The sequence below is a fragment of the Gekko japonicus genome, unplaced genomic scaffold (genome assembly GCF_001447785.1).
Source record: "Gekko japonicus isolate JY-2015 unplaced genomic scaffold, Gekko_japonicus_V1.1 scaffold1469, whole genome shotgun sequence".
Taxonomy (NCBI): domain Eukaryota; kingdom Metazoa; phylum Chordata; class Lepidosauria; order Squamata; family Gekkonidae; genus Gekko; species Gekko japonicus.
The window spans coordinates 277,563-300,083 of record NW_015163133.1 but is presented as its reverse complement, the minus strand read 5'-3'; the positions used below and the strand labels follow the sequence as shown (position 1 = coordinate 300,083).

Genomic DNA, 22,521 nt, shown 5'->3' with positions numbered 1-22,521 from the left:
CGACACAAAAGAGGAAGGCTCTTTCTGTGGCTGACGTGTTCTAGCTGGTTATGAGACTGTGATTAAAGATCAGTGATGTTTTAGTGTTTGAAATAAAACAAGAGTCCAGTGGCACCTTAGACATTAACCACGTTTTATTCCACATCTGCCCTTTCTCAGTGTGCTAGTCTTGCTGGTATCTTATAGACATAATTTGTGTCACCTTTTAAAAGTTTAGACTTGTTCCTAAGTGTACTGTCTTTAAAAATAGTCCCTTGCAGGGCTTTTTTTGTAGAAGAAGCCCAGCAGGGACTCATTAGCATAATAGGCCACACCCAACAGCAGAAACTCATTAGCCTATTAGGCCACACCCCCATGCCTTCCCTTGGCTTGCCTGGGCAGCTGCGGGGAGCCTGGGCAAGCTGGCCCTTGGACAGGCCGGGGAAGGCATGGGGAGGCATCCAGGGGGCCCCCGGCCCACCCGCCTCGGAGTCGATGGGGGTGTGTGTTTGCTCTCCAGGCCTCCCCTCTGTAGCCACGCATGCAGAGGTTTTAGCTGTAGTGGGCATGGCCAACTCTGAAGCCAGCGGGAACTCCGTTCCTGTGCGTTCCTGCCCCAAAATAGCCCTGGTCCCTTCCATAAACAAGATAGCTTTCTCATATTTCTTCGAGTTTAAAAAAGAGAAAGCTTTTAATCTGAAATGCAAGAGGATGAGTCTGCAGTGTGATCATCCGTGTAGAACTTAACATGTTTAAACTCTTTCCTCCTCTTACTTCTTAGGATCCCACAGCTTCACAGTCAGTGTTTCAAGATGACCCTTATCTTATTCCTCGAACCAGTACCGAGTTTGTAAGTAACTCTGTAGTGTGGGTTTTGCCAGGCACTTAAGAACATTTAGCCCTTTGAGCTGCAGGGCCCTGTTCAAGGACATCCCCTTTGTTTTTCAGTCTGACGTTTATCCAACAACTGCAGCCAAGGTGGATTATTAAAAGCCAGCTGCATGTTGAATTTGTATGTCAGTTAAATTCTGCTAAGAGCCACCTCATGTACACATTACTGTTTTCCTCGTATGTAACAAAACACATGCGGATTTTCATGTATGAATTGCAGCATAAGTTGTTTTTCTACCCCAGTTTTGTGCCATGCTTTCAATGGCACAGTAAAAAAAACATGCAGTGTATTTTGGTATTACTCAGACATCTGTGAAATACTCACATCTGCTGCTTTTATGTTAAAGTTTTCTGTAAACTCCCTGTATATTCATGCAAGATCCCCACAGATCCTCAGTTCCTTCTGTGTTCCACACACCATTGAAGTCTCATCTTAGTGGCAGCATCTGTTTCAAGAAATGCTTTGCAAAATCTGAGTTGGATCACTCAGAGTTCTATAGAAATTTTAGTGGAAATCATTGTTAAATAATAGAAATCATGAAGAATATTTATGCACTAAGTGCAAGCTGTAAAATGTAACTTTGATTTATATTTATTAGAATTATGATAAAGAAGGAAGATGTGTTTATTCTCTCAGTATTCCTAAGTGTAGGATCATATTATTATGTTAACTGTTTTTGGTAAAGGAATTAATACAAATATTCTTTTTGTAGCGTTTGTTTTTCATGTCAAAAGAGTCTGGGGAAAATGCCGCCAAATACATAGTTAACAAGCATCCTATATTTTTTGAGAAGGACATCGCTGAACCTCATATACCGGTAAACTTTTGTTTTATTCTTCTGTTTATGTATTATTTTATTTGAAACATTTATCAGCCGCCTTTTACGTCATAGGAACTCAAGGTGGTTTACAGTGTAAATAATAAAAAATATAGTAAAATACATAGAAACTTCCACTAAACCCCTAAACCCCCCCCCCCCCCAATTTAAAACTGCTAGTAGGGAGAAGAACTAATCAAATGCCATATCGTCTTCAGCTGCCTTCAGCTAACATCTGTTGTATTTTTCTGGTGGGTCTGAATACTGTTTGTAGGTTGTGTTTTTTCATAAGTAGATATAAATTACCTGCCTACCATTTTTCTTCTCGCCTTGACACAGAGAGTACCCCATCTTTCTGTGTTTATAGCTCTGAGGATGCCAGTCACAGCTTCTGGCGAAACGTCAGGGTCTACAATGCCAAGACCACGGCCACACAACCCGGGAAATCTACAGCAACTAATAAAGTTCTATAAATCCTAGCTTACATTAAATGCTAATGTAAGCAAATAGCACTAATATAAAGAGAAGTGGAGGGGAGTAAACGTAGGAGCCTGCCTGGCAAGTGGAGTCCCGGAGGGTTCAGTGGAGGGGGGGGGGGAACAGCAGCAGTGGAAGAAGCGAGGTGGGAGCAGAGCACCGTTTTCATCCGTGCGCGTGCTGTAGACGGCAGGGCCAAGGCTGACTCCTACCCCCATTCCTGCTAAGCACTCCCACACAGAAGAGAAGAAGAGAAGAGATTGAGAGAAGAAGAGATTGGATTTATACCCTGCCCTTCACTTGGAGTCTCAGAGTGGCTTACAAACTCCTTTCCCTTCCCCTCCCCACAACAGACACCCTGTGAGGCAGGTGGGGCCGAGAGAGCTCTGACACAAACTGCTCTTTTTCAAGGACAGCTCTTGTCAGAACGACGGCTTGCCCAAGGTCACATCAGCAGGTGCAAGTGGAGGAGTGGGGAATCGAACCCGGTTCTCCCAGATTAGAGTCCGTGCACTTAACCAGCACACCAAACACAGGCTGGAGCCCGTTGCTGGAGCCCAGTATCAAGATGGGGCTCCTCCGTGGCTGGAACGACGTGCCGGGGTTCCCAGGGCTACCTTTATGACCAAGAAGTCTTAGAGAGAGCAGGGGAAATGGGATGCTCTTCAAAATGAATTGGATGGGAGCCATACGTTTCAGACTTCATTGATAGATATGGGTGAATAGTGGTTGAGTGGGAAAATACCTCCTGAAAAGGGAGAAATTGGGGGTGCCTAAGTCCTCTTTCATAGGGTTTACAGCCCAGTAGAATAAATAAGTTATATTGTTGCTGTTTCGTGAGCTCAGATCGGGGGGGGGGGGGTTGAGGAGCAAAACGGAAAGCAAATATCAGCTTGAGAGATGGACGTGTGTGTCACCTCTAAATCTTTGGCAGAGCCTGTTGTGTGTTTATGCAATGCAAGTTGCGGTTAACTGAGACACTGCTTTGGCCTTGGAACAACGATGGTGCGAGAATAGATGTGGGTGGATGTGTCCCTTCCCAAGTACATTGTCAGTTACTTTCCTTCCTCCCTTTGAAGTAAAGGATATGGTTTGCTGCACTGTTTGTTGGCCTGCCTTAGAGAACCTGACAATGAGTATCTTCTGTTCCTCTTACTTCTAGTGTCTAATGCCAGAGAATTTGGAATTGCAACTTGAAGAAGTGACGGAGGCTGCCCTTAAAGAACGGATCCAGCTCAGAAAAGTGAAAGCCGCTGTAGACATGTATGATCAGCTCCAACAAGCAGGTATTCACCTGACTGTGCTGCCTCTCTCTGAGACTCTCAGGCTGAATGTGTTGAGTGGCAGAACTGCTTTTTAGGAACGATTCTTTAAGAATACGGAGTCATGTTAAAATTGAATTCATATCTTACATGACCAGCAGCCTGCTTCATTAAGCACATGGGAGGCCAACTCTCTTGTGGTGTGGCTGAATGGTGGACCCAACAAGCTGTGGCAAACCAGGCCCTGTATCCCACCTCTCCAAAGCGCAGAGCGTGTGCATCTGTGTGCGCGCGTGCGTGGGGTGGTGGTGGTAATAATGTGGGCTATAGGGTATAATGTGTGTTTTGCTATGGGGTGTGGTTTCTTTGATCTTTGTTGAAAGAAATGATAAACATAATTTTGTCTTTTGCTCCATTCGCATATCACTTGGTGTGATTCAGGTACCTAGATTTGAGTCCAGTCGTACCATAAAGGCCAACAAGATTTCCAGGGTACGAGTCTCAAGAATCAAAGCTCCGTTTGCCAGATACAAAGCTCCCTGCTTGACGAAGAAAGCTTTGAGTCTCATAAGAACATAAGAACATAAGAGACGCCAATGTTGGATCAGGCCAAAGGCCCATCCAGTCCAACACTCCATGTCACACAGTGGCCAGAAATACCAGGTGCCATCAGGAGGTCCACCAGTGGGGCCAGGACATTAGAAGCCCTCCCACTGTTCACACCCCCTAGCACCAAGAAGACAGAGCATCCCTTGCCCCAGAGCCCCTAGCTATACCTTGTGGCTAATAGCCACTGATGGACCTCTGCTCCATATGCTTATCTAATTCCCTTTTGAAGCCGTCCATGCTTGTAGCACCCGCCACTTCCTGTGGCAGTGAATTCCATGTGTTAATCACTCTTTGGGTGAAGAAGTACTTCCTTTTATCCGTTCTAACCCGACCGCTCTGCAGTTTCATGGAGTGCCCTCGAGTTCTTGTATTGTGAGAAAGGGAGAAAAGTACCTCTTTCTCCACCTGCTCTTTCCCATGCATAATCTTATAAACCTCGATCATGTCACCCCTCAGTCGTCTTTTCTCCAAGCTAAAGAGCCCTAAGCGCTTTAACCTTTCCTCATAGGGAAAGTGTTCCAACCCTTTTATCATTCGAGTTGCTCTTTTCTGCACTTTTTCCAAAGCTATAATATCCTTTTTAAGGTGTGGTGCCCAGAACTGCACACAGTATTCCAAATGAGGTCTCACCAGTATTCCAAATGAGGTCGCACCAGTATTCCAAATGAGGTCTCGAAAGCTTATACCCTGGAAATACTTTTGGTCTTTAAGGGGCTCCTGGACTTCCTCCTCCCTTTTATCCTTTCACTCTTGGGGTGGTGGAAGGTATCCTAAAGTGGTGGAAGGTATATCCTAAAGTGCCCCGTGCTCCGTGTGCAGGGCTGTGCAAATCAGCTTTGCATTATTTCCACATCCAGCTGGTGGGCTGTCCCTAGTCCTTGCCAGCCTTGCTCCTCATTGGACAAACGTCCTCAGCTCTTCTTCAGAAGCGAAAGCAGCCTAGAGACCAAGGGCGAGACCAAGAAAGTGTTCAGGCTGATGAAGGAGTGAAGGTCAGCAAGACGCCCAAACGTTCCAGAAAGACTGTGGGTGTGGTGGCTGCCCCCACCCCAGCACCTCTCCAGCGCATTCCACCAGGACATCTCGCCAGAGCCCCCGGCCACCAGACTGACTTAACCTGTGGCTGAAGCACTAGTAAATGGACCACCTGTTGAAGAACAACCTCTCCCCAGCTCCCTTCCTAGGCAAAAAGCTGTTCTGGGATGCTGCCCTGGATGAGGTGTTGGGTCGAAACAAAGGAGAAAGAGGGGGCTATGCCCTCAGCCTCTAATAGGGAGGAAAGGAAATCCACCAAGCTTTCCCAGACCACCTCCTGCTGTGCAACTTCAGAAGTTCCAGGTACTTCAAGCCCTCCTGGAACTAGTGCAGATTTCTCCCCAAGCCAACAGAGGCATGCCAGTCCAGCCAGTCTTACGGGGCAGGGAAGGGACAGTTCCATCAATGATACCGCATAGGTGGGGGTCTCCAAGCCTTTGCTCCCGCCTGTAGATGCTCCACTCAGGACAGGGGGTTGCATGATGCCGTCAGCCCTCTCTACACAATCGAATTCATACATCTCCCAGGGGACAGTATCCAGATCTAGGAACAACCAAAAACAGGCACTCATCATGCAAGCCATAAGGTAATAGAGACAGTTTCAGAGACTCAGATTTTCTGGAACTTTGTCTTGCATGTCGTGCCCAAGAGAACCATTCTTGATCTAAAACGACTGAACAGGAGGGTCTGTCTGTAAAAGGCACTTTCTCATGGAGACCCTCCACTCTTATTGTGGAGGCCCTGAAACCAGGGAACTTCCTAGTGTCAGTAGACCTTAGCGATGCCCAGCCCCTGTCCGGGGAGTTCCTCCACTTGGCGTATTGCGGCCAGCATTTCCAGTCCCGGGCACTTCCATTCGGCCTGTCATCCTCACCGTGGGTCTTCTGCAAGGTGCCAGGGCGTGGATTCCAGCCAATGGGCACTGAGCCCTTGAGCGTTCTAGGCAAGGACCAGGCATCTGGGCGTCCCACATGGGGTTAAATGTAAAAAAAAAAATGCTTTGGAAGCACGGGAGCTGTATGCAGTGTCCCTGATCCTCCACGCTCCCTGGTGAAGGGGGGAAATGCTGTTCAAACAAATTATGAAGATGGTCTGACTCGAACTGTAACTAGAGAAAGAAATTTTACTTACGAAAACCGGAGCACATCTTACATGAAACAGTCATATAACAGCAGAAAAGAAAAATCAGGTGTAGAAAAAGCTTTTTGCTATTTTTCTTTCTTGATCCCAACGTAGCTACATTTAACTTGTGAACAGATGAACAAATTACAAAGATGATCTGACTCCAATGGTAACAAGAGAGAGAAATTTTGCTTACAAAAATAGGAGCACATCTTACATGATACATTCATGTAGGTACATTTAACTTATTCTGAACAGTAGAAAAGAGCAAGAGTCCCTCAAGTCCAGGGGTGGCCAAACGGCTGCTCAGAAGCCACAGGTGGTTTTTTCACACAGTCTCATTGAATGCTAATAAAAATCGAATTTGCATATATTTTCCAATAAAAACGTGTGTGTGATATTTGTTCATGCCTTGCAGCTCTCAAACATCTCACGTTTATTCTGTGCGGCTGTTACGTTAAGCGAGTTTGGCCACTCCTGGACTAGTAGCCCCTTAAAGACTAACAAGACGAGTTTTTGTGAGTCACCGCTCACTTCTGGTTGTGAACAGAGTAACTTCAGAAAGGTTAACTTGCTACAGCTCCAAGCCCCGCTAATAGAGAGAGAGAAGAGGGGTCCTCTATAAGATGAAACGCAGAAGGCAATCAGTGGCTGAAAAGGCTCAGCGTTGGATGACAGGGAGGGGCCAACTGTCAAGTGTACCCCAAGCAGAGAATTCTGGTAGCCCTTTCCCTCCCAGATCCTCTCGCACGCAGAGTTACAGTATCCAAGACCCCAGTCCTAGACATCTTGGCATCTCCGACCAATCACAAGGTTCCCAGGTTCCTGTCCAGGTTCAGGATAGAAGGAGTAGAGGATCAGGGTGCATTCACAGCCGGGTGGCCTCAGAACTGAACTAGGTTCCTAGGGAGGGAACAGAAGTACTCTTCATCGCCTCATTCTGGCCAAGATGTTCTTGGAAGTGGTCGTGATGGCCGTCAGACCTCCCTGGATCATCATACCTCTGGCCCGTGACATTCTCGTGCAGGGTCTTGTCCGTGTGCCTTAACTGTTTTAACTTGTGGTATTGTATTACATTTGTGTCTTGTAAGCCGCCCTGAGCCCGCGTGCGGGGAGGGCGGGGTACAAATGAACTAAAATAAAATAAATAAATAAATAAATATCAAGACCTCTGAACAGGGTTCCTAGGGAGGGAACAGAACTCTTCATCGCCTCATTCTGGCCAGGATGTTCTTGGAAGTGGTCGCGATGGCCGTCAGACCTCCCTGGACCATCATACCTCTGGCCCGTGACATTCTCGTGCAGGGTCTTGTCCGACATCCAGATCCAACCTGGCTCCAGTTCTCCACGTGGAGGTTGAAGGATGGGCCCCGGAAAGGCACGGCTACTTTCCCCAGGTCGTAGCCATTGTGCTTGCCTCCAGGAAACTCTCCCATCAGCTGGGTTTATGAGGCAGCTTGGAAGGCTGCAGGAAGAGGTGCCGCAACTCCTCCACACCAGGTTTCACTCCAGGTTCGTGTCTCAGTACTCCCGAGAGGGCAAGCTGCAGGCTCTAGCCTCCGTCCTCACCAGAGGGAGCACCATACCGCTCTCGTCTCGTGCCCACATCAGAAGACTTCCCAGAGAGGGTGCCCCTCCTGCCCACCCCCGGAAGGCGCCATTCTCCCTCTAGGGATCTCCGCACGGTTCTGCGGGCGTCACTCCAACCACGGTTTGGGGCCATCCGCTCAGTACCTCTGAGGGTTTTATTCTTCAAGGTTGCATTCCTGGTGGTCGTCACATCTGCAAGACCTCTTGGGACTCTCTGCCCTCTCAGTAAGGCAAGAACTATGCTCCTTCCACAAGTACGCCGTAATCCTCTGGACAGATCCCTCTTCTGTACGAAAGATAAACTCCGTCTTTCATAAGGACCGAGAAATTTACTTACCATCCTTCTGCCCACCACCTGCGTGCCCCCATGAGGAGGAATGGCACCAGAAGAACACGCAGTCCTTAAGGACCACAGACTCACTGTTTTGTTTCTTTCATCCTGTCTTCCCTGACTAACAATGTATCAGAGACCACTATCATCAGGTAGATTAAGGCATGCGTCTTCTTAGCGTTTGAGGCCCAATGTTTGCCACTTCCCAAAGGAGTCAGAGCCCACACTCCCGTCAGGGTGGCGGCTGCCGCCCCCGTGGCTTTTTCTGCCGCTGCTTCACTTGAGGGAATCTGCCAGGCAGCAACCTGGACATCGGTCTCCACCTTTGCCAGGCACTATAAATTGGACACCTGCCGGCCTGCGGAGGCTGCCTGCAGCAAGAGAGTCCCTCTGCCACGTGGTCCTGCCAGGGGATTCCTCTGACTCGCAGCAAATCACACACCCCCCACCCCCCCAGGAAGATTCAGCTGTTCCAGCATCCCACTTCAGGATACTTTCTGCCACTGATGGAGAAGGAGACATTGGACTTGCTGTTAGGGCTCCTCCTCCTCCTCAGTGGCAGTGGAAGCATCCCTTTCCCCCACAGGGCGGGAAGGATTTCTGGGGGAGGAATGAAAAGGTGTTTCAAAGAACAATGTTCAGCGGAAGAACTGTGGAATTCCTTCCAACTGCAAGCCCGGCAAGTATGAAACAGTGGACTTGCTGTTAGGGCTCCTCCTCCTCCTCAGTGGCAGTGGAAGCATCCCTTTCCCCCACAGGGCGGGAAGGATTTCTGGGGGAGGAATGAAAAGGTGTTTCAAAGAACAATGTTCAGCGGAAGAACTGTGGAATTCTTTTCAACTGCAAGCCCGGCAAGTCTGAACTGGGGCTTGCCCCCAGCTGGATGTAGGAGCAGTGTGAAAATAATTTGCTCAGCCCTGCCTCTGCAGAGCGAGTGGGTGGTGTAACCCACTTCAGGATACCTTCCGTTCCACTGAGGAGAAGAAACCCTCGTGGTAAGTCCAATGTTTTGTTCTCTCCCCCAGCTGTTGGCCAGCCTCTCTGTGCGAAGCCCCAAAGCTCCATTCTGCCCCCTTTCCACCTCTCCTTTCTCCCCATGGACCAAGCCTGATTTCTCGCATTGATCTGCAGGTCCCCCTCTCCCTCCCCTTTCCTTGCTTCTCTCTTAGGCAGCGCACAGACATCCACAGGTGGCCTGGCCTCCGCTTCTACCTGTGCATACGCAGAATTTGGGATCCTGTGCCAGGGGCCAGGAGGTGCGTGGGTGTGGGCCACACACACACACACACAGAGTCCTCTGGGGTCTGGCAACAGGCAGTGCTTTGGGCCCCTCATCAAGCCTGTGCTGTTGACCCAGCCAAAGGAAACTGAGTTTTCTGGGACGTTCACTAAACACTGCAATAGGATTAGGGTTGTAGAACCAGACAGAAATCTGAAGCAATGCAGAGATATTAACATGTCACGTCAAATCATGCAAAATTACATAGTAGGATCCAGCTTACAGGAAGCTGTACACAGCAGTATAGACCACAGTCCCGTATCATTTATCCAAGTAACTTCGTACAGTGCGGCCTTATTGCCTGCATGGAAAAGCCCCCTTGAATAATTCAGTTCTGCCTGTTTTGTGGGAAGCCCGGAGAGCGGGAACCTTCCTGACCTCCTCAGGCCGGCCGTTCCACAGGGTGGGGGGCCCCAACGGAGAAGGCACCTGTATGGGCAGTGGTTGATTTTGCCCATTTGCAGATTGGCATCTGCAGAAAAACTTTAAATTCTTTAAGGTGCTGTTGGACTCTTGCTCTTTCCTATTAATATTAACAATTAGACATGGATTACACATTTATCCATGAGTCATCAAGAGATGAAAATGTACACGTAAGCTAGGTATAAGTGTAGAATGCATCTGAATCAGTGTGTTATTGGTTTTACTGTCTTCAGGAACTTCTGTGTCTCTGGAGACATCAAACAGTCTTCTGGATCTCTTATGCTTTTATGGAGACAGGGAACCTGTTCAGGACACCCATTCTGCAGGCAACGGGGAATCGGAAGAACAGGTAAGAACAGAGAGCTAGGCATTGCTTTGCTTATATTATTGAAAATAATACTTTCAAGAGGGTCAGGCTATTTTAAAAATTAGTATGATCTCCCGTGTCAGAATTACCTCTGAAACACAGAGCTGGCATTACTTGAGAATGTGCTATGGGAAATAGTCCCTTTAAATAGCTGAGAGTCTCCGCTTGCCTGGTTTCTCTGGGTGCTGGTGCTTTCAGTTCTGAACCCATCAGCTTTATTGCGGTCCCCTGGGTTTCTGTCTTTGGGGAGAGAGAGAGAGTGTAAAAGTTTTCTCTCTCTTTCTCTCTCCATACCCCGTATCAGTCTATCCTGTCACCCTACAGTTATCTTTTTTATAAACTGCAAAGTCTTTGGCCTTTTCTCACACTCTAGTAGCTCTCATTTGGTTACTCTTTTGCATCCTTTTTCCAGCTCCACAGTCTTCTTTTAGAGATGAGGCAAACAGAACTATACCCAGTGTTCCAAATACAACCAAGCTTTTGGATCTTTACAAACCCAAGATTTTTCTTCCTGGACAGTCACCTCTAGTTCAGACCTCATCAGTGCACATGTAAAGTTGGGGGGTTTTTGCCTCAAATATTTATCTCTTCTTACTTACTTACATGGAGCTTCGCTTGCTGTGTTTTTACCTGCCCACCCAGTTTGGAGGGATCCTCTGGGAGCTCTTAATCGATCCACTTTGGTTTTCACTACCCTGAAAAAATGGTGTCATCTGTCATTTTAGCTACTTCATCGTTCAGCCTCAGTTCCAGGTAAGTTACAAACAAATAACACCAGACTGGAAGACTGATACTTGAAATCTTCTTTTTGCAGGAGGAAGGTATGGAAGCACGAAAGCAGAGAGGCAGCATGTGGCGTACTTCTGATATCGCTTGCGTTAAGTGGAGGTATAAAAGTGATACCAATAGTTCCTTGAAATGTAGTTATCTCTACTGTATAAGGAAATCCTGAGCACTTCTTAGGTGATATCTATTCGTCAGAGTCTTGTCATCCAACACGACTGAAAACATATCTGCCCTGTCTTCCACATGTGGCATCTCTTTAAGTCTTGGAATGTGGCAGTCATATCATCTCATAAACATAGATATTCTCAGCTTCTCCTCCTAGGACATGGTCTCCTACCTCTCACCAGCTTTGTCCCCTATGGTGGACTCCTTCCTGCTTATCGACATCCTTCCTAAACTCTGGCGCTCAAAACTGAACCCAGTGCTCCAGGCGAGGTCTAACCAAAGCAGTGTGCAGCAGCACTGATACTTTGCATGACTTTGACATTGTGAGTTAAGTGCTGTCAAGTTACTTCTGACATGGTAACATCCTCCTATCCTGTCATTAACAGCCTTGCTCAGGTTTTCTCCTTTTTGCTCAGGAATAGGAATGCCTTGAAAGGGTAGGACATACATTGATCTTTCCATTTGTAGTTGTAACAATTGGCCTTTGTCTGCAGCTCTCTCTTTTCCCACATCCTCCCAATTTTTGTTCGATATTTTTGGTTTTGGTTTCAACTTTCTTGATGGCTCCGTCGGTTTTATCTGCTCTCTTATCCATCTGTGTCAGTTGCTTTTGGACACCATCCAGCTTACTGTTGATATTAGACATCTGCTCCAGCAGGTAGCTCAAGTGGTTAAGACACTGAACTGCAGGCTGTGGAAGGTCAGTAGTCCAGCAGTTCGAGACCCGGGTGCCGCATGACGGAGTGAGCTCCCATCTCTAGTTCCAGCTCCTGCCAACCTAGCAGTTCGAAAGCAAGAAATTGCAAGTAGATAAATAGGTACCACTTCGGTGGGAAGGTCACAGCGTTCCATGTGCCTTGGTGTTTAGTCATGCCGGCCACATGACCACGGAAATGTCTTCGGACAGCGCTGGCTCTTCGGCTTGGAAATGGAGATGAGCACCGCAACCCTAGAGTCGGGCTCTACTGGCTTTCGAGCAAGGGAACCTTTACCTTTGCCAGCAGGGGGCGCAGTGCCGTTGCCAGCATATTAGGAAAGTCAGCAGCTGCTTCCTGTGTCTGGGTGGGAGTTGTTGGTGCAGTGTTTCCTCTGAGAGGTTTCTTTTCTGGCGCCATTCTTCTCCCTCTACCAGACATCGTTTACCCAAGAAGAAAGTTTTTGGATTTAAAGTCAAAGTTCTCCGATTTAAATATGCTTTGAATTAATTTGCACCTTTCGGCCTCGTTTGCAGTCTCACACGGTTAGTTCCACTCGTTCTCTTTTTTTTTAATCGCTCACGGACCGCTCAGTTTCGGGGGGGTATCCCCAATTCTCCCCCACCTGCCGCTTATTTCTTTAGTTAAAGCTGTTGGTTTTGGAGATATAAGTGCTTATAGAGGGGATCGCTTAACTCACTGTTTTCATATTTGAGTCATAGTGGTAGAGTAATTGCACTTGATCGCTTGTCCGCTCGTCCGGTAGCAAACTCTTGTTGCCGCGGTGGCAGGACCTCTCAGGGTAGGGAGAACCTTGATCCCTCAGCCGTCGCCTTGGGAGAGGCTCTCCTCAGCACCCCAGCCTGGGAGACCCCTACAAGGACTCCAGGGGGGCCAGGATCCAACTGGGGCCCCTCCTGTCCGCCGCGTCTCGGTGCACCTCCATCGGGAGCTCAGTGGAACGTGTCCAAGGCTCAAATCGCCAAAACTGGAAGTTCTGGCAGAGCTGTTCTCTCAAGGACAGTTCTGGAAAGAGCTCTCTCAGCCCCACCTGCTTCACAGGGTGTCTGTGGTGAGGAGGGGAAGGGAAAGGAGTTTGTAAGCCGCTCTGAGTCTCCTGAGTGAAGGGTGGGGTAGAAATCCAACCTCCTCCTCTTCCCTTCTTATCACATGACTTTGGTGTGCATGCTTTTGGATCACGTGCAAATGTAAACGGATAGCCATGTCTTCCTAAGTAAGGGTTGACATAGATCAGAGTGCCAGTGCCCAGCCCAAGAACATGTTATGGACAGAGGATTTTGGAATCTTCCCTGATACGTTATGCTTGTGACAAGGGAACAAACCCATTTACTTTGCAAACATTTTTAATATTGTGTATTTCAACGATCTAATACTGTCAAACTCCCTTTCCTACCCTTGGCCACAGTGAGAAGAACAATGCCGAGCGGGTGTTCAGCCTCATGCCAGAGAAAAATGCGCACTCGTATTGTACAATGATCAGAGGAATGGTGAAGGTACGGTCGCCGTCGTCATCCTTGAATACCTGGTTCACTTAGGCTTTTCCTGGCAGATCCGTATAACTGTCCCCAATTTTTTTGGGTCTATTTTCAGCACAGAGCACACTCCAAGGCTTTTGACATGTACACGGACTTGTTGAACAACGGGCTTAAGGGTGAGTCTTATCATTTATTTATTTATTTATTATTTAGTTGTTAAATTAGATTTGTTAGGCCCCCCTTCCCTACAGGTAGGGCTAAGGGCGGCTTACAACAGATTGATAACAGAGTGATTTGGGGGGGCGGAGCCACACATCAGCGTGCACCATGGAGGGGGCTTCTGGATGAGTGCGGGAAATATTGTCCAGTGACACGGGGTTTGCTGCTTCCCCCCCATTTAATTTACCCCCCCCAATAGATTGATATGAAACCCCTTATCCCAGCCCCTGGAAAGGTGCTTTCCACTCCTGTCTCCTCAAGGGCTGTCTCTGTAGTTACTCCAGGCCTGTGGAACAGATGTCCAGAAAAAGTTAGAAGGGAAGGGCCTATTTGTCTTTTGCGCTCCCATAAGAATTGGTACGGTTGAACGTTTTAAGAGAGCCTTTGGAATGTCTCAGTCCGTTTTGGAGTCTGTTGACCTTGGAGGCAAGGGTCTCTTCCGGATGAGTAGGAGCCGCCGGCACTTCAATTCCACCACCGATAGGTTTGCAGCATCGCACCACGACCACTAATATGTGGTTCCATCCGGGTGCGAGGTGACCCTGGAAGGGAGAGGGTGCTGACAAGTTGTGGGACCAGTACCATTTGAGGCAGTTCTACCCCATCTTGCACTGACACTTTGTTGTTGTACTGTATTGTTTTATGGTTTTAGACTGTTTTATCTGTTTTAATTCTGGCACTTGTGCCTCGTCGTTAGCCGCCCTGAGCCTTCGGAGAGGGCGGGATATAAATCCAAAAATAAATAAATAAATGTTATTTATAAGTTTTCTGCTGCTTCCTGTTCTAATTTATGTGGTTTTTATTCCGTTACTTGCCTTGGGTCCAAAAAGGCCAGCTTATTAATGCTCTGAGGGCATGAATAATTTGCCTTGGCCCCGTCTGTGGTGCCTAGGTCAGTGTGAGCCATTGGCAGTCATTAGTACTATGTTGGCTGTGCTCTTGTCAGAAATGTGACCCCTATCCCAGTGAATCATGGCTTGGTGGTTGTTTGCTTATCACTTTGAGGGTTGCTGGTGGCAGTGATGATTGGCGCAGGGGTACAGACCTCAGCTAGATCATGGGAGCTGAGTGTGAGCTGCCTGAGCTCCAGGTCTGCTGGCATGTGGCTGGCTGTCTGGAGAGGGGCTCACATGACAACTCTGCCTTGCACTGAGCCACCTGACACCCATTTGCACATAGGCACTGAACAGCGGCTTGGAGTCTAACTGCCTTTCCAATGTCTTTCAGGTGACGTGTATACCTTTAATGCATTAGTTTTATCAGCTGTGGAAGTAAAGGATAAATATGTTGAAAGATGGGACCTTGTTGAAGTAAGTACGCAAAAGGGGATATGTTTACAAGTATCTGTCTAGAACATTTTCTACTTTCAGGGAGTGCAGGGTGCTGCACAAGGTTCCCCTTTCCCCAATTTATCCTCACAACAACCCTGTGAGGTAGGTTAGGCTGAGAGTATGTAACTGGCCCACGGTCAGGCAACAAGCTTCCATGACATGCATGGGGATTCAACACATAGTCTAGATTATAAGTGTGCATTACGGCTGACTTTGTTTGGTAGTCATGATGTGCAAAAAAAAGTGTTAAAATATAACAAGATTTCAGGTTGTATACTTGTTTTGAACCTTTGTTACATTCATGCTAAAAATCATTCAGGGTAGGTAATATCTATTACAGAACATGAATTGCTAAGGTAGGCAGCTGAATCTGAGTCCAGATCCAGAATCTGCAACCTTTAGAATTGCAGGTTTGCTTTGAGATTAACTTAAATCTACTCTTGTTATTTACATCATAATGCCGTAAGTATATCTGACTTCAGGTGGATGTACAGGGTGTGTGTGTGTGTTTTGCTGTCAGGTTGCAGCTGACTTAGGGTGACCCTATAGAGTTGTCAAGGAGAGGGATGTTCAGAGGTGGTTTTTGCCCTTGCCTGCCTGCCTCCCTTCGGATGTTCAGAGGTGGCCTGCCCTTGCCTGCCTGCTTCCCTTTATGTCACAACTCTGGTGTCCTTTGGAGGTCTCCCGTCCAAATACTGACCAGGGCTGACACTGCTTGTCAGAGCCAGTTTGGTGTAGTGGTTAAGAGTGGTGGGTTCTAATCTGGAGAACCGGGTTTGATTCCCCACTCTTCCTCCACATGAAGCCAGCTGGGTGACCTTGGGTCAGTCACAGTTCTCTCAGAGCTCTCAGCCCCACCTACCTCACAGGGTGTCTGTTGTGGGGAGAGGAAGGGAGGGAGATTGTAAGCCGCTCTTGAGATTCTGCGTGAAGGGCCATGGGGCATGCATCCAACTCTTCTTCTTCTTCCACGATCTGACAAGATCAGGCTAGACTGGTCCATGCAGGTCAGGGCGGATGTATAAAAGGTAAAGGTTCCCTTGCTCGAAAGCTAGTCGAGTCCGACTCTAGGGTTGCGGTGCTCATCTCCGTTTCAAAGCCGAAGAGCCAGCGCTGTCCGAAGACGTTTCCATGGTCATGTGGCCGGCATGACTAAACACCGAGGCCGTGCACGGAACGTGGATGTATAGTGGGGGGAAATGAATCCCAACGATCATGTTATGAAAGCTGAAGTCTTTAAAGATGGAAGTTCAATACCAGGTTAACACATGCAAAAACAGTGTTCCAAACCACATTTGAACGCTATAATTCCATAACCTATAAACTTGCCAAACATTCCACTGAATCAAACTAAGCTGCTACAAGTCAGAACAGGAGATGAGTATCCTGTTGGAAGAAATGTTGAACGAGCTGCATGGAAGGAAGCAGAATGGTGTTATAGCCACAGACCCCTGGGATGTAACACAATTACACACAAGTGACCAAAATGCAGCATTGATGATCCTCCTGTGTAATAGTGAGACAAGCCATTTTATCCCAGAGCTGGAGTGACACTGTCAGCAAACACTGGAACACTGGGCCCAGAAGAAGGGACTATTGACCACCAGCAAATAGTTTGTTCCCCAGAGAGCACTGTGTTCAGGGTATCAAAATCTTCTGGCTCCCCCTGGTCCTAAAGATGCCAGGCTGGCTACGGCCAGGGCCAGGGCTTTATTCTGTGGCGGCTCCGCGCTGGTAGAATGGACTCCTGGAAGATATTAGGGCCCTGCGGGACCTTTTACAGTTCCGCAGGGCCTGTAAGACGGAGCTCTTCCATCATGCATTCAACTGAGGAGCCGCACCTAAGAGTTGAATATAGGTTTAAGATTATGCCCTGGAACCAGCAGCAGCAGCAGCGGAATTTAGCATGGGACCACGATAACAGTCATTATTGCTGACTGTATTCCCACTATGACTGATTCATTACTGTGTTCTTCTATCACATATGCAATATTGCATAGTAGCACTTTATAAATGTTCCGTTTTTATTTGTTTTAATCTTTTTATGTAAGCTGCCCTGAGCCTGCTTCGGCGTGGAGGGCGGGGCACGAGTCAAATAAATAAATAGCACACTTCTTGGATCACGGAGAGAGTTCTTCATTATCTCTTTCGAGATGGTGGGGAGTGGAGACTAACCCTCTTCTGTGGAAGCATTTACCTTTTCTTGGACCCAGTCAGCCAGTCCCCGCCAGTTCAGTGTTACTGACCGTGATGGGCAAGGGTTGGAATGTTGGCCTGGTAGCTATAAATTTGGGGCTACTGCCAACCCTTCGCGTTTGAACGTGATTTGATGTTCTGAAGCTTTAAAGAAAGTATATTTGATTGTGAAACATTGGCTTCAATGGAACATCTTAATGCAATTCATCTGGATAAATATTTAGATCGGAGATAGAGCAATCCCTCTCTGTTGGGAACAGTACTGAGAACTTGTCCTCTACATCTTTATAGTGTTGAACTGGTTCTAATTCTTGCTAATCTTGCTTCTTGGGTCCATTTTTTAACAGGGCTTGCTGAAAGAGATGGCTCAGCAGAATGTACAGCCAAACCTGCTAACCTTTAATTCTGTGCTGAAGGCACTGAGGCAGTGTGGCTCTTTGGGCAGGAGCATGGCCTTGCAGACCTTGAGTGAGATGAGTGCACTCCGTATAGGTAAGCGTTTTTTCCATCTCGAGATCGTCGTTCTGTGCTTCCAAAACATTCAAATGGGAGACATCAACTGATGCCATCGATGTGGCTGCAAAAAAGGGCTGTTGCAATTTCATGTCAAAGCATTGAGCCCCCTGGTTCATAGGATGGCATGGTCATAAGCATGGGGCAGTGCTGCATGGGGTATTCACCTTTGTCGCTTCTGTGCAGTCGCACGTTGGGACTGCAAGTGTGCAGGCCAGCCATGGAAACGATTTCCAAAGCATCCTAGTAGGGCTTGGAGCACCCCTCCTCTCTGGTGATTTCCCTCCAAAACCATGACATGATCAGGAGAAAAGGTGCTGCACCTTTGGTTGTCTTTTTGCCACTGCAAAGACAGGATCGGGGTGGGAAATGGTCAGTAAAATCCGTAAACGTCAGGTTTTTTAATCTCAGTAATTTGTCAATTTTTAAAAAAAATTGGTCAGTAAAGTCAGCATTTCTTTGATTTTTGTGAATGCAGTTTGTGGGGGGAGGGTGTTTTCATTACTGCATTTGGGGGGAAACATGATGACTTCCCAGTGAGAAGACAGATTGTTTTCAGTTCAGTTATGAAGTACTTTAAGGGCTTAGTTCCTAAGAGTAAAAGTGATTTGGTGAAATCTTCCATAAAGTATAGAAACATATCTGCAGAGGTGATATTTGGTTGCATGAGCCATAATCATTTTTTTTTTCTTTCAATTTTTCGGAAAAAAACAAAAAGGCTTCAGGAAAAAAACGGGGGGAAACCGTTTTTTTCCCGAATTTTTCCAGTTTTTTCCCGGGCCTTCACATCTCTACTCCCAACAACACTCTCTTGGCAGTGATTTGTTTATTGAGAGATAATGTTTAGGTTCAATGTTTAGCTCTGGCACAGTGTGTCAAGGAAGGAACCCACAAGGATATAATGGAAGTAGCAGCAGCACTCCCGATGGATAGTCCACTGGACATGATTGCCGGTGAATGGAAACTTCTTAAGACTTGAAGATGAAACTGCCAGTGAAACTTGCTGCATAGATACATACTGGAATCAGTTCTTTGAAAAGACACACCGGGGGATCCAAAATGCCCACTGGTTACCCAGGTGGTGAAAGCAGCATTATCATTATCGCATGGTACTGCGGACATAGAAAGAGGGTTTTCAAAATCTGGTCGCGTTTTGGCCAATGAAAGGGCCAGGATATCAGAGAGAACTTAGAATGGCCACATAATGGTCAAAGAAACTTTATGTCATGTATACAAAAACAAGGTATACCATGTTAATACCACACAGGAGCTTTTACAAATTGCAAGAGCAGCTCATGTTCATTACAAGCAATATTGTGATGAAGTGTGTGTCATTAAAGAGAAGGAGCAAAAAAAAAAAAGGAGAAAAGGCAGAAAGGTTTAAGAGGATAGACAGTGTGAAAAGGATGGTATACAAGAGAAGGAGGCAAAACTGAAAAAGCTGAGACGACAGAATGAGAAGAGGATGATTGGTCGAACATTGCTAAGTCTTACTCTTATCAGTTGCTCCCCCTCTTCAAGGTTACACTGACTGCTTCAGCGAGCAGTAAACAGATTCCATCTCGGCCTCTCATGACGTATAAGGATTCCAGTTCCCAATTTCCAGCCAGGAGAATAGTGATTTATTCTGCACTGCTTTCCCACATGAAAGGGCCAGGATATCAGAGAGAACTTAGCCACATAATGGTCAAAGAAACTTTATATCATGTATACATAAACAAGGTATACCAATTGCAAGAGCAGCTCATGTTCATTACAAGCAATATTGTGATGAAGTGTGTGTCATTAAAGAGAAGGAGCAAAAAAAAAGAAAAAGAAAGGAGAAAAGGCAGAAAGGTTTAAGAGTATAGACAGTGAAAAGGATAGTATACAAGAGAGGGAGGCAAAACTGACCCTCTGACTAGTTTCCACCCCTGAGTGCTGTTCTCGGTTTTTTCTTCACCTCATTCTGGAGGATGAGGAGGCTTGTTTCTCTTTAAAAGTTTTTTTGGTCACCAATAGTCATTCTAGTGCATTCAAAAAAGAAAAATTTCTGACCTTCCACTTTGTTGTTACAGTTCAAAATGGGCTTTCTGGATTGTGATAACTGTGGCTGATAAAACGCCCAATCTCTGTGCCTTATCTGCCTGAGGGATCACACGACAGAGCTATCTGCTGTTTCTGTCACCAAGTTACCCTGAAGGCATGATTGGGTGGAGCTGGATGAAAAGGGGCTCTTTTTCAAATGCTTTTGCTGCGTGCCAGCCTTCATAAAGGCATCCCCCCCCTCCTCCAGTGAGGTGTGGTGTGACAGAGCCTCGGATTTACTGGCTCGTTTCAATTAATTAAAAGTTTAATTATGGGTATAGCTTCTACCCAGAATTAAACTTTGTAAGTCTTAAAGGTGCCAGTAGACTCGAACTTTGATCTGTTGCTTCAGACCAACTTGGCTACCCATCTCAATCTATCTTCATGGGAATCTGGGTTCAGTCTTAGTTTTTCTACTGTGGGCAAATTAAGAAACGGCTCAAACAGCCAATTAATTTGCCCAAACACTTCAAAATTAAATACTACTCCATTAACAAATAAGATACTATCTTTTCTGTCCGCACAATTCAGCATCTTTATTCATATATCTTTATTCATTTCAGAACCTAGCTTGGCAACATATGACCATCTCCTTGGCGTATTTTATAAATCTGGTATGTAATCTCTGAAACAATACATGCTTAACTTGTTTCTGTGCTCTCTTGAGCCTAGTGCTACTCCTGTTGGAATGGCCTTAGATTAGAAATGGCTTCTGCTGCTTTTGTCTTGGATCTCCCCATTCACTTTTCCAGGAGTAGTACCCTTGTTTAGAAGTCTTGATGTAGTTAAGTTTAGCTGAAGAGGCATTTGAGCCAACTTGCGGTGTTACAACCTAACACCTAGAGCTAGATTTTAGGTTTAAAACCTTTCTCCCCTCAGATGCAGCCTAGACTGCATGTGCCCGGGGGGGGGAGTCACGCCTTCTACTCCGTTCTGTCATCTGCTGCAACCATAGCATCAACTGGGAACCTTTTCTTTGAGGTATCTGTTTCCCTCAGAGCTAGTTTTCTTTGTTGTTCTGTTTCAAATATGTTTCAAAAACTCCCAGGTTTTCATACTACTTAGTGTGTATACAGTTAGTCATACCAGTTAGCATTGCTTACATAGTGTGTATAGTTTTCTCCTCCGACACTGTGCTGAAGTGCCTGTGGCTCAAAAGACCGTCCTCAAGCCCTTTGAGCAGGGTGGAGGAAAACAACAAGCATTGCCTTCTCTGCTTGGGGGAGCGCTTGCATCCCCTGTCGAAAGATGGCTAGCCAGGCACAGCCTCTTGTGGGGTGGTGGAAAGCGCAGCCAAGCCACAGCTGACGTATGGTCACCCCGTCGGGGTTTCAAGGGAACAGACAAACAGAGGTGGTTTTGCCATGGCCTGTCTCTGCATAGCAACCCTTGATTTAATTGGTGGTCTCCCACCCACGTACTGACCCGGGTCCACCCTGCTCAGCTTCTGGAATCTGACAAATTTGGGGTAGCCTCTGGGCCATCAGGGGCAGGGCCATGCTTGGGGGAAAGGCCCCGATGGCATCAGAGAACCGGGCAGAACCTGCCGCAACTGTTGCAGACGGCTCGGATAGATCAGCCGCTTTTCAGTGATCTGGTAATGGGTACGAGGCTTCCACACCTGCCCCTCAGGCCTCTGCTCCACAAGTGGGAACAGTGACCATAATGTGATTGAGTTCCAACATTTGTATAAATAGGGTTGCCCAAAAAGGCCGACACACCCACTTTTAACTTTAAAAGGGATAACTTCTCTGATATGAGGGGACATGTGGGGAGGAAACTGAAAGGAAAAGTAGAAAGGGTCAAAACCATTGGGGAAGCTTGGAGACTATTTAAAACTACGATCCTAGAAGATCAAAAAAAAAAAAATATATTCCGCAGGTTAGGAAAGGCACAAATAGGTATAGGAAAAAGCCTACATGGTTAACAAACAAAGTAATGGAAGCTGTAAAAGGTAAGAAGGATTCCTTTAAGTGGTGGAAAGCTAGTCTCAGTGAGGCTGATAAAAGGGAACACAGGCTGTGGCAAATAAAATGCAAGTCTGTGGTCAGGCAGGCAAAAAGGGAATATGAGGAGCATATAGCAAAAAACATAAAGACCAACAGTAAAACTGCCTTCAAATATATTAGAAGCAGGAAACCAGCCAGGGAGGCAGTGGGGCCCTTGGACGACCAAGGGGTAAAAGGAGTACTGAAGGATGATAGTGCATAGCAGTCAGAAAACTCTAGGACATATATTTCAATTTCCGTGTTACCTTTAATGTTATGTAAACATTAGACCTATTTTTCCTTAAGTGACTTGCTCCATTCATGAGTAGAGACAGGACTTGTGAAAGTTTCTGACTTCCACTGGAAGCTTTAAGAACATAAGAACATAAGAGACGCCAATGTTGGATCAGGCCAAAGTGCTTTGTTGGTTAAGGTGCTTAATTCTGGAAGTACTATGGCTGGGAAAATATATCCCAACCAACACAGAAACTTCAAAACCATCTTCAAGTACTCGAAGGGCTGTCATGTAGAGGATGGTGTGGCGTTGTTTACTTTCATGGATTAAACATTGGTTAGATGACAGGAAGCAGAGTTTGAATAAAAGATAAGCTCTTGCAGGGGTGGGGTGAGCCTTGAGGCCCCACAATGATTGATTTTGGTACTGGTTCATAGACAGTTTGGCATTGGAGTGAGCAGTATAGTGTCCAGGTGGATACCAAAATATACAGGATGATGCAAACCAAGGCAGGTTGCGAAGAGCTCTAAGGATCTAAACTGGATGAATGGGTAGCAATGTGGCAAGTGAAATTCAATGTTGTGGTCAGTAGAAGATGATGCCCATGGGAACAAATATTCCTAACTGTTTAGGATACGCTGATGGGG

The 22,521-nt window shown here is 46.6% G+C and overlaps 1 protein-coding gene across 1 annotated transcript in view; it reads left to right on the top strand.

The window, feature by feature from the left end:
* The window catches only part of PTCD3 (pentatricopeptide repeat domain 3), a 64,463-nt gene that overhangs the window by 6,368 nt on the left and 35,574 nt on the right, over positions 1-22,521 (top strand). The window contains exons 5-14 of the mRNA XM_015406946.1: positions 761-829; positions 1,584-1,688; positions 3,328-3,451; positions 10,050-10,165; positions 10,998-11,071; positions 13,256-13,343; positions 13,441-13,501; positions 14,772-14,854; positions 17,419-17,563; positions 20,215-20,265. Of these exons, the coding sequence (XP_015262432.1) occupies positions 761-829; positions 1,584-1,688; positions 3,328-3,451; positions 10,050-10,165; positions 10,998-11,071; positions 13,256-13,343; positions 13,441-13,501; positions 14,772-14,854; positions 17,419-17,563; positions 20,215-20,265 (916 nt within the window). The remainder of the gene's footprint in view (positions 1-760; positions 830-1,583; positions 1,689-3,327; positions 3,452-10,049; positions 10,166-10,997; positions 11,072-13,255; positions 13,344-13,440; positions 13,502-14,771; positions 14,855-17,418; positions 17,564-20,214; positions 20,266-22,521) is intronic.